The 11,317-nt window shown below is 44.2% G+C and overlaps 1 protein-coding gene across 3 annotated transcripts in view; it reads right to left on the reverse strand.

Annotated features, from left to right (window-relative positions):
* CASS4 (Cas scaffold protein family member 4) overlaps positions 1–11,317 on the reverse strand; it is a 26,178-nt gene that overhangs the window by 12,981 nt on the left and 1,880 nt on the right. The window contains exon 1 of one of the 3 annotated variants that reach the window (XM_035900878.1): positions 8,219–8,317. The exons of the other annotated variants lie outside the window; for them this stretch is intronic. Coding sequence (XP_035756771.1) covers positions 8,219–8,230 — 12 coding nt within the window. The 5' untranslated portion in view covers positions 8,231–8,317. Of the gene's footprint in view, positions 1–8,218; positions 8,318–11,317 lie in introns of those variants that run through there. 3 annotated transcript variants of the gene reach the window in all.

The following is an 11,317-nucleotide window of genomic DNA, read 5'->3' on the forward strand; positions in this document are numbered from 1 at the left end:
TGGCCCCCCGACAAACGGCTCTGCCGGCGGGCCAGGCTTCCCGGCAGCCAGCGCCTTTGTGGGCTTAGCTTCGGGTAAGCACGCCTGAAGCAGCGCCTGTGTTTCTCTGTCACTCTGACATCTCCAGTATCGGAATACTTCTGTTTCCAGTATATCTTTCAGCATCTTCATAGACTGCTCTTACTGTAATTTTTTTTTTTAGACAGGAAACCAAGGAAGATCACAGAAAATCTGTGAGATAGCAGATATTCACGTTTCCCAGCTTCCTCACCACAGGGCAGCCCTACCTGTCTCAGCTGAATGTCTGGCAGTCAGGAGTGTGTAAGTCACCCCGTTTTATTTTTATCATATTTATTTTGGGCATTTGCTTACTCATTACAAGATGACAGTTAAAAGAATGAAAAGTAGCAGCAGCAGGTAGCTTTATTCACCCGAGGCATTTGTGCAAAGGGTAGGTAGAGTGAGCTGTGGACGTAGTGTTTTTCAGGACAAGATACCATTTGCTTTCAGCTTTAAAATGGGACCGACTGCTTCCCAGTCAGTGGGACACTGGCTGCGTTTCAGCATTAGTTTCTTATCAGAAAGTGCAAGTAATGTCCAAAGAGATAGCACCCAAATAGGAAACATGATGCCTTGTATTTTTGTCCAGAGCATTTGCTGTAACGCAACAGCTGGTTTGAAGTTGCAGCAGAAGAAAACCAATTTGTCAGCTCAGCTGATGGAAGTGGCCTGTTGCTAGCAGCGTGCATTTCTTCATCAGGGTGGCCACGAACAACGGCGTTTTTATGATACACGGACTTGCCCATCAGCAGCTGCCAGAGCTGGACAACAGTCCTATTTACCTTATGTTATAGCCTGGTTAAAACAGTCTTCTTGCCTTGAACATGGGATCCCACTTTCTATTTGGATAATACCAAATGCTCTCAACCACCTGTGTTGAAACCAGGCCTTCAGGAATCCCACCACAGAGTGCAGCCCAGGGTGGCTTTGGGCTTCACATGACATTGTTGCAATTGCAAAACAAACCCAAAAAAACCCCAAAACCAAAACAAAATAAAAAGAAAACAGTCAGCTTTTCCTATTATTCATCAGCAACACTTCTAGATCAGGCTTAATATTTTATCCCTTCTTGCTGGGCACTGTACAGACATGCTGAAAGACAGACCTTCTTCAGACCCGAAGAGGCTGGGCAGAGGGACGCTCTCCCCTCCTGCGAGCGGGCGACTGAAACGCGAAGGGCCTTATCCAGGCGCACGCAGGAAATCGGCGGCAGAGCCAGGAAGCCCGAGCTCAGGAACTGAGCCCCCGTCTAGTGCATTAGTCAACAAGACCGTCCTTCTTAATTGCACTGACACAAATAAGAGGAAAATTTGGCTCACGCTATGGTTTTAAACGGCATCTAAATGTCATCATTTCCCCAGCTAATTCTTTCATGTAGAAACAGCATGCTAAAACACATTATTAGGCCTAATTCTTTAATTAGTCAATGTATGAAACTATGCAAGCCTAATTTCAAGTCTCATTTGTTTTGGAGTAAATATGCTGATTTTCCCTAGATCAGAATTTGGCCTGTACACATCGGTGAGAATTTCTGCAAATAATTACTGTAGACTGCAACCCAAGTTACGCAGGGTGAGGAGGCACTCTTCCCGTCGGTGATACTTCAGCAACAATAAAATGTGACTGCAGCAGGAGAAATAACTCCAACTATTCTCTCATCTCTTTTCCTAGACATTGCTAGGTCTGCTTTGCTGCAAAACGAGTGAAGCAAGCGAACAGCCAAGTCAGTCAAAGCAATGGGGAGGTCTAAGCTCCGTTCAACAGCAAAGGTCGGAAAGGTTGTCAGAACTCAACCAACCAACATTTCATTTAGCAAAATCAAATGAATACATTCAGGTGCACCCACACTGAAGGAAAAGTTAAATTTTAAGCTTACACCATGAAAGTCACAAACCTTTTCAACAGAGGGGTCCCTTCACTCGAAGTGCAGCACACATTCCTTTGTTTTTGCCAATAAAGCTGCACAAGCATCCATGGGCGAGTGGCCCACAGCGAGGTACCAATTCAAAGCAGAACACAGTGGTTCAGATTTTGAAAGGCGGTCTCCGATTTGCAGAGCTCAAATTAGGGCATGTGGGCTCACGTCTGTAGGCAACACCAATACCTGGGAATCTTTGAAATCATCTCAGTTGCAAGCCAAGCAGGGCATGCAAAAAATTATAGGAGAGCTTGGAACACCTGACCTAGCTAGAACAACAAATCTGTTTATAGATCATCTCATATCCCATCTGTAGGGCTGGACTCAAAAAAATTTAAGACCTTAAACAGAAAAGTGATGGAGACGGGCCCCAACCTCCAGACTACAGAACATGAATGAATTGGAAGATTATCAAACCTCTGCAGGTCAGCAGAGCTCTCACTGCGGGAGCAGGGAGAAGTGCAAAGGTTCTTCTACCTAAGGCAGCGCTAAATTAAATTTCAAGTTTCAGGACACATGGGCAGTACTATAGAGTTGGAGAGGAATCTTTTCCATCCAGTTTCGGTATAGCAGAAGTGCACAGCAAGGTCAGTCCATTTTTCATTATTTTCTTTCAGGAGTACCAGCCCATCACTGGTGTAACAGGGCAGCGCCACCAGAGAGATGATTCCAGGTGACAGTGAAAGGCATCTGTGGTCTAACTGGCTTGCAGCCCTTGGTGACGTTTTTCAGTGCATTTTAAAAAGGGTAGAGAAACTTAAGGAAACATTTTAATGAAGATTTCTTATCCTTTTGACTTGGAACTAGTCTCTGAAGGAATCTATGAAAGGCAGAAACATGAGTAACATGGAATATATTAGCAATTTGTAATGAGAAAACTACAGGAAGGTCCCAGGCCAAACTCTTTCAAAAGACAGCCTCTTGTTGCAGTGCAATACGAGGATTAAAAAAAAAAAAAAAAAATCCAAACCACTAAGACAAAACAAAAAATCCCCACTGATATCTTCCCTGAACAGACTTCTGTATATTTTCAATGTCCACAGCCTTGCAGAAGGTTGCAGAAATACACTGAAAAAGCAGTACAAGCAGCACCACACCACTGAAGTAACTTTATTTCTGCTGAATTCTAATCTCTCCAAGAACACAGAAGGAAGAACATTTTCACAAGGGCTAAAACCAGCAGGTCAAACAGGTCTGCCTTTGTATGTCACTCTGTGTTCTCCCTTGCTCCTCTATTTACAGGACTATTAAGTCCCCTTTATTTCTTTTCCTTTCCAAGCATTCTGGTTGCTCGCCCAGCCTCTCAGGACATGCTCACAGCAGGGCTGGTGTGGAGGAGGCCTGTGAAGCATTTATTTTATGTAACATTATCAACAAAAGAATGTAGGCAGTACTGTTCGTATAAGCTCCATTCATTTTTAGGGAGTCCCAGCTGTGGATTCAACAAATATGAGCTCAGGATGCTGAAGATGAGCCTGATACCGCGAAAACAAACTGTAACAAACCCACAGCAATGCCTAGCATCACAGGTGCTGATATGTTTAGCTATTTTATAGGATATATTTAACAGCAAGCACAGAACTAGCTGGCTTTGGTACTGGAAAGTGCTGTAGTTTTGGCAGCAGAGAGCTTGCTATAGGTTAGCTGATTTTCTAGTGGAGTTTGAGGTGGTACCGAATCCCACAGTGCTAGAATAAACCTGCTGGAGCCACTGAGCTGGGTCAGTTATGAGAGCTAGATTGGTTACATCCATGTTCCACTGAGATTAAACCCCTAGCAATACTCCCATGAGGGGGGTATGGCCATACTGATTGAACCAAATCACCACGAGGTTGGGCAAGGAACTGTGGCTCTCCCATCTGTGCCCTGTCCCTTACATCCAGCATCCACACGGAACCACCTCTGCAGCTCAGCATCCTACGGGCTCCATCTGCTCATGTTAAGAAATAGAGTGAGTTATGGAGGAGCCACCGGATGCCAAAGCTGCTCCCATTTGATCTCCAAAGATATCTCATTTTGGAGACACTTAAAGAGAACTCACCCCCACCGACTGATTTTGTGATCCCAGCAGGAGCAGTTTTACAGACAAGAGTTACAGGAGGTTTGAGGCAGGAGAGCACTTGATCCAACAGCACAGATAGCCAAGGTCTACCAAGTCTATCTCCGGTTCCGTGGAGCGAGGTTATTTGCAGTACAGGCTCCGGCTCATCTGATGTGGGGCTATTTGTCAGAAATCGGGGCCTATCTACACTTCTGTCTGTCTAGGACAGATGTGAAGACTCACTGTGGCAGCCCCTTTCTACCATGTAAGCAGAAGCCTCTCTGACCTGCCATTAATTATAAACAAGTCCTGCATTCCCAGGATCGCGGAGACCTTACGGGATGCTTAGCTAGGAGGAAGCTGTGCTTTGGGGCCAATGGGATCCGCGTTTTCCCTTTACTGCCAGAGATGCGGAAACCGGCTGTCTAACGCCATCATCCACAAAATGCCATCTAGGGCCAGCTGTGTATAGTTCTTTGTTATTTTATGTGATCTCGTTAATGTATCCTTACAATAACCAACATGTAGTAAGTACTAAAGCAACACGGATGAGATCAAAGTGTTTTTCCTTCTTTGACGTTTGTTGCTTCTTCCCCGTCAGCCAGCAGCCCTGAAAAAAAATCTCCCAAGACAAAGAACATCTTAAAAACCAGTTCATCACCCCATGAGAAAGCACCTCGGCAGACAGCGCTGTTACTCTTCTCCCACTGAGCAGATTTTAACAAGATGATAACAGAGCACAGACCTAGAAAACAGAGGTTGCATCCTCTGCAACCTCTTCCTGAGACACTGTTCCCCACCCCCCCACAGAGGCCGTGACCTCGTTAGAGCAATGCTAATTAGTCACATACATTGAGCCAACCCTACAGAATGGATTTATGGTATAAGACCTCTGGTAACACAGATTCTGTTAACACAGGCGTGAAGAAAAGTTCTTGTGTAGCTGGAAGTGCGTCTCCTTTTATTGGACTGTAGATGGGGTGTTAAGATAGCGACTCTCCCTACAAATCAGACTTTTTGCATCCTTACTGTTTGTGTATCCTTATCCAGCAACACTCCCACTGCAAAACCTACCAGCCCTTGGGAGTCTTCAGTTAATTCATGTTTATTAATGAGGAAAGGGAAAATTTTAATTAAGTCAGTAAAGCTGGTAATTATACAAGCCTAGAATGTGAAATTCTATAACCTCAAAGCAGGAGCACTCACACAGCCTGACATCTGTGCTCCATGTACACGATAGATATCTGTGCTAAGGCAAAAAACCCCGCTATTGCAAGATTTCCCAATTCCTTTCCTATCCCAATCACTATCATCAGCCTATAGTAGAATCAACAGAAAAATCCACCCTCAAAAATATATGCAAGTGTTGCTAGAAAAATCCTTCATGATTATCAAATGATAATTTGAGCATCTTCCCTGCAAATCTGCCAAAATAATTTCTGTACCCCCCTTTCCCGCTCAGTTTGTATTTGGAAACTCCAGTTCAGCGCTATGTGCTCTTTCATGTGATACATAGGTACTGTAGTACTTCACAGCATTTCAAATAAAAAGAAAACAAACCACCCATATATTGCCTTAAATTTGCTTCTTAAAAAAAAAAAAAACCTGTCAAAATAATCTACAAAAAGAGATGGCTTTAATCACAGGAGTGTCTTTTGTGAATAAAGGTAAATATTTTTCAGCTGCATTTTGCACCTAAAAAAAATTGTAAGCACTTTTACTGCAGAAAAACGGGACTTAAAGTATTTGAGGAGAAGGAAAAGATACAACTAAAGGCAGCGGATTGTGTTTGCCAAACAGTTATGTTCATGCATCAAGGACACCCTCTGACATGTTTACAGAACTGCTTCCAGTTAATCTCTTCACCTCCAAACAAAGCTGAAGAAATAAACATTCTCCATTGCCCCGTCAGCTGGGAACACGCTTCCCAGAGAAGGCCCTTTTGAGTAGCAGGCCAAGCTGGGTCAATTTAAGTTTTGCCCAATTCAATTAATCGTAGACAAGAGTTCAAAGAAGAATTTACCTTAAATGCTCGGCTTTCATCTACACCCATGTGCCTTCCTTCTAGCCGGGGGGTTTGCACGTCCCACTTGATGTACAACATTTTCTCTGACTTGCAGAAGGTCCTTCTACTGTATTTTTTGTTTTGCTTGCATATTTTGGATATTAATTGTTCTGGTCACACAGAAGTTCAGATCTTTTTGTACAAGCTTCAATGCATAATGGTTACCAGGGCTTGCTTTTATTGCCTATTCACAGGGTTAATTGATTTTTTGGAGGGTGGAACCAGGTGCTAATTCCAAATGCTCAAATCAGTTTTTGATAAAATAAAGAACAGCCAGTTTTAAACTTGGGCAGAACCACTCGGATGGAAATTGTGCAGCTTCACACCACTCAGTGATGCAGGGGTGGGAACTGCAAGCTGGTTCTGTTCATTTTCTTCAAACTCTCTTTTCCCCACAAACGTAGTTAATCAAATTCTATCCATGTTAAAACCAACAGAAACACTCACTGTTTTCAGTGTGATCAGAATTTCATTCCCATTCATAAAATTCTCACATGATATTTAAAAATTGAATATATATGTATTGCTGGGTTTTGGTTCCTCCGACTACCAAAGGTATTTTCCCATATGCACCAAATTAATTTACTTTTTTGGCTTTTCTAAACCTTTCAGTATCATAATTGTATTTCACTACAACATTTATTTCCAGACATAGATTTAAAGATATGGAAAATTCTGATGTTACAAGTTTTCTCCTTCTGCCTCCTAAGCAATAGATGCTTCACAGACCCGTCAGAGCAGGGTCCTTGCTCTCCTTCCTCTGCCTATCCGGGGAATGGGCAAGAAATTCCCAGGGCAGGTTGTCAGGAGGAGAATGCAGATTTGCATGACTGCTGTATGTTCTTCCTCCTGGCCACACAAGCACGACAGGCTGCCGTCCCCACATCCCATCTGACCTGCGGCGGAGCTTCTGCCGATTCCCTGGACACGGCAGAAGTGACAGCACCCGAGGAGGCAGAGGCTCGGGGTGGGTGCTCTCTGATTCATAATGAATCGGCAGCAACACCGCAACCCCAAAAGGCTGCCGCTTCCTCCAGCTCTCTCATCGCAGCTATCTGCCCCAAAACATTAATTCCTTTTTAAGGCCACCCTTTTGGATGAAGTTTCATTTATCTAAAATGTAAATATTTCTCTGGAAAATAAGCGGGTGGTTTGTCACCTGCCCTAATCGCGAGCGTGCGTCACCGCTCCGGCGCGGCAGCTGCCCGTTGCCCCTTCCCCTATCATCACCACAGGGCACACGGTGACGGCCAGACCCTGCCCCACGGTGACAGCCAGACCCTGCCCCACGGTGACAGCCAGACCCTGCCCCGTCACAGCTGCCAGAGATGGGCTGTAATGTCCGGCTCAAAGAGCCGGCGAGCTTCGCAGCCGAAGAAATTCTGCTCAGCACAAAGCAAGCTAACACGGGGTGCGTGTGCTGTGCTGGATGTCTGGGCAACAACGTTAACCTATGACGATGAAATGGATTTGATCCATCTACTTATTCCCCCCTCCTCGCAGAGCAGTATTTCCTAAAAAATGAACGCTACCACCGCTCCTTTCCTCTTTTGAGCTTCAGTTCTCTCTGCAGAGAGCACTGCAGGAGACGGTCAGTCCTTATCCTAGAGCACACCGGCTTTCCCAGGCTCACATAACTCATACTGAAATTCACTTGACATTTTCTTCATCAAAGAGTGACTCAAGTTGTTAAAACATTTCCATTACCCATTTTCTAGTAATCGGTGTAAAAAAAAAAAGTCATCTCTTTTGAGATAACATGTAACTGAAATGTTAATCATTTAAGGTCATTATTTCCAAGAAAATAAGGAAGCAAGGGGTATCCTACTGGCTAGTCAGGGTCATTGATGGTAACTTTATAAGGCATATTATTGCCCAATATGCACGGTACACAGCCTTACCCTCCTTAACCATACTGCCCTTCCCCAGGAAGCATTTTTTTTCAGCTTAACTGGGATTGTGTTTTAAAAGTCAAGGCCATGGGCTGTTAGTAGCGTGCAAACAAGATCAACAGCTTGCTTTGAAAAGCAATCCTGACAGATGACGATTTTACACAGCACATACTTCCCCTACCAATGAAACAGGCAAAGCCATTAAACTAACCGCAACAGAAAGAAAATAACCTTGTACTTACATTGACCTTCATTTTGTTGTCTCCTATTTCCCTGCTACTCCATCCCCAAAGGAGGAGGACACGATCCCCCCCAGCCCAGTCTGCAGGGTGAGGCAGGAGCACTGGAGGGTCTAGCTGGAAGCCTGGAGAGCAAATGCCCAACCTCCTTCCACCTCCGGCTGCATTTGCTGGAGCCCCAGAGGGGAGCAGCTATTGGGAATGCAGGAAGCTAATTACGTAGCAAAATTATCTGCAGGGTGCAACTGGCCTGCAGCTGCTGATGCTAATGAGGGTCTGGTGCGGGACAGACAGCCGTCCCTCCTGCAGAGACCCCCGGGGAAATGCCTTCTCTGCTTTGCAACTGCGTCTTCATAGGAAAACTCGGGGCAGTGGGGATGAACCAGAAAGCAAGGATTGGATTTGAAAGTGTTTTTGCAGCGTCATTTTTTACTCCTGTTTTTTTTAACTTAAAGTGGTTCACGTTCTGAACACTCTGAAATGTTCACGTTCAGGTCTCTGGAAAACGGAACAGATCTCTGCAGTTACAGAAATCACTGCAAAATAATCACACTCTTCAGAGGTAGAAAACCTGAGGAGGAAAGCGAAGCATTAACTGTAGCTGAAGGGTCTTGTTTCTTTGATTAATTTAAAACAATATTATTGAGTAATAGTGTTATTTAAAATTATCTGTAGTGCCTAACAGCTCTGCCCAGGTTACGCTTATGCAAATGCACAGGTTTAACTGCTGTGTACTTGTGAATATCCTGGGGTTTGCAAACTTTTACTGGTTTTTGCCTTTGTACGTGCTGCCTTTCTCCGGCAAAAGCCTTTTCCTTCCTCTTTCCATGGTAGCTTCAAGATGAAATTAGACGCTCACTCCCAAGCCCACAGTCACATAACTAGAAGAGCAATGCCTCTTGAATAGAAAATGCTGAATTAAAAATGCTTTCTCAAGAAAATCTACACCTGTGGGCTGGGGCCAGGGGCAGACAAGCCCCTAAGGCAGTTGTCCAAATGGGAAAGAATTCCTGGCACAAAGCAGCTCATTGAATGCCTTTGGGGTTTTTCTTTTTTTTTAATATTACAACCAGCAGTTTGACTAGTTTGAACACTCCACGCAAAAGATAAGGAACAGCCGTTCACTTACTGCCCTGGAATTTTTCAGGTGCTACCAGCATTTGCAATGATCCGGAAAATGCAAGCAACAAAGGCCACAAAACTACTTTCAAATACAATTAAATGTTCTCTTGAATTAATCCCGGCCAGGACCCCTGCCATGCCGGGGCAGGGACACCCTCTGCAGGCTGTGGGTGTCCTGCACCAGGGCGGGGACAGAGGCAAGGAGAAGCGGAGAAAACTGGGCAATAATCAGGGAGCAGCAGTCCGGGACCTCTTCCCCCAGCTCTGGCCTCCTGGGCCACCGTCACCTCCATGAAGGAACTGGGGCAGGCGAGTGTACCCCGCACAAAAATAAGGCAAGCTGGGAGTTGGAAGGGGGAGGAAAGGTCTTCAAGAGCTTGCTTAATTGTTCATGGTTTATTCTTTCTCCATCACCCGAACTAGTGATTAGAAGTTTGTGCTAACTGGAAATAAAATTACATGAGGTGAAAATTCCCTGGGCCGAGACCATTTTGTCTGCAACAGATCAGATTTCCCCAGGAAAGCTGGGCATCGAGTCCACTTCCACCTGACTGCATCCTGAGAACAGCCCCAAATTTATTGACTGGGGCCCAGGAAAATGGAGACTTCACCATTCCCTCCAGTATTTCCTCTTGGCTATTTGAGTAACTGGCAAATCCTGTTTTGAAACACGTATTTGCTCCCAGGTGTCTGAGATGGAGGCTGGGGGGGGTGTGTGACAGCAGGCACCCTGGAGCCACGGGGCTGTCGCACACATCCCCGGGGCGCAGAGGAGCTCACAGAGACAAATCTCACCCTGTTCTTCATACACTTGTTTGTGGACAAGGTGGGAATAGGTAAACTGGGAATTTTGGAAGGAGAGACCAACTTCAGAACAACTCAATGAGTGTTTAAAAAACACTCCTGTTTTTCCTTTGGCAACAGCCCAGAAAATGTTGTCAAACAGCACGAGAACTATTTCCCAAGCGCAGCCCATCACCCTAACTGTGCTTTAAATTGCACCAAGAGGCGCAACATTTCCTGTGCCGCTTGTATCACAGGTGTATATGTGAAGTAACATCATTTCTCTGGCCATGCTCATATACTGAATTCATTTTCAGAAATGGTTTCCTTGTGAAGGTGGAAAAGTTGGGACACAGCGATAATTGCAAAGCGTGACCTGTCACAGCAAAGCTACTGACGGCTGGCACGTGGTGCTTTGAGAAGTCCAGATAGTAGAAAAAACACATCCTTAGTATTTTTGCATCAAGTATAACGCTCAAATATTATAATAAACAGTACTGCTAGGGCAGTAGGAACCTTACAAACAGTTCATAAATTATATAGCAGAAATAAATTTGACAACTTTCAGTTGTTACTCGGCTGAATTTGACTGGGTGTGCTATGGCTGTGTCTAGGGATCTCACCGCAGAACAGGAAACCAGCTTGCTACCATTGCATTTGTTTAGCCATTGGCAATCCATGTAAGAAAACAAAATATCATATCTAGAAACTCTCTTCTCTGTATAGAAATTAAAAATGTCCTGCATCAATTTCTGATGACTTAACGTGAAAAATAGCCTTCCTATCTTCACAGGCCTCAATGGAAAATTTTGAGTGCAAAAGAGTGACTCATCAAGCCGGCACTAAGCTTTTTCCCCCTCACTATATTTTCCATCAAATTTCCAGGAGGCATTTACATTTATTTACAGTGAACACCGAGATCATAATCCAGGATGAAAATAATAATTCCATTACGCTGTTTATTAGACTTGCAGACAGTAGGACAATTGAGGCACTGACTTGGAATCAAGACTTCAGCTTTCGCTAGCCCTTACAGCTGCAGCAGGTTATTTTATCTATGGGTATATATAAAATTATACTAGATGCAATACAAATACACAAATAAATATAAAAAACCTTATAAACTAGTTCCAATTTTTCAAAAGAAACAAATAACAGTACTTAAAATAATCTTCTGTTTTGTGTGTAATGTAGGGA

The sequence above is a fragment of the Egretta garzetta genome, unplaced genomic scaffold, assembly GCF_000687185.1.
Source record: "Egretta garzetta isolate BGI_Z169 unplaced genomic scaffold, ASM68718v1 scaffold188, whole genome shotgun sequence".
Taxonomy (NCBI): Eukaryota; Metazoa; Chordata; class Aves; order Pelecaniformes; family Ardeidae; genus Egretta; species Egretta garzetta.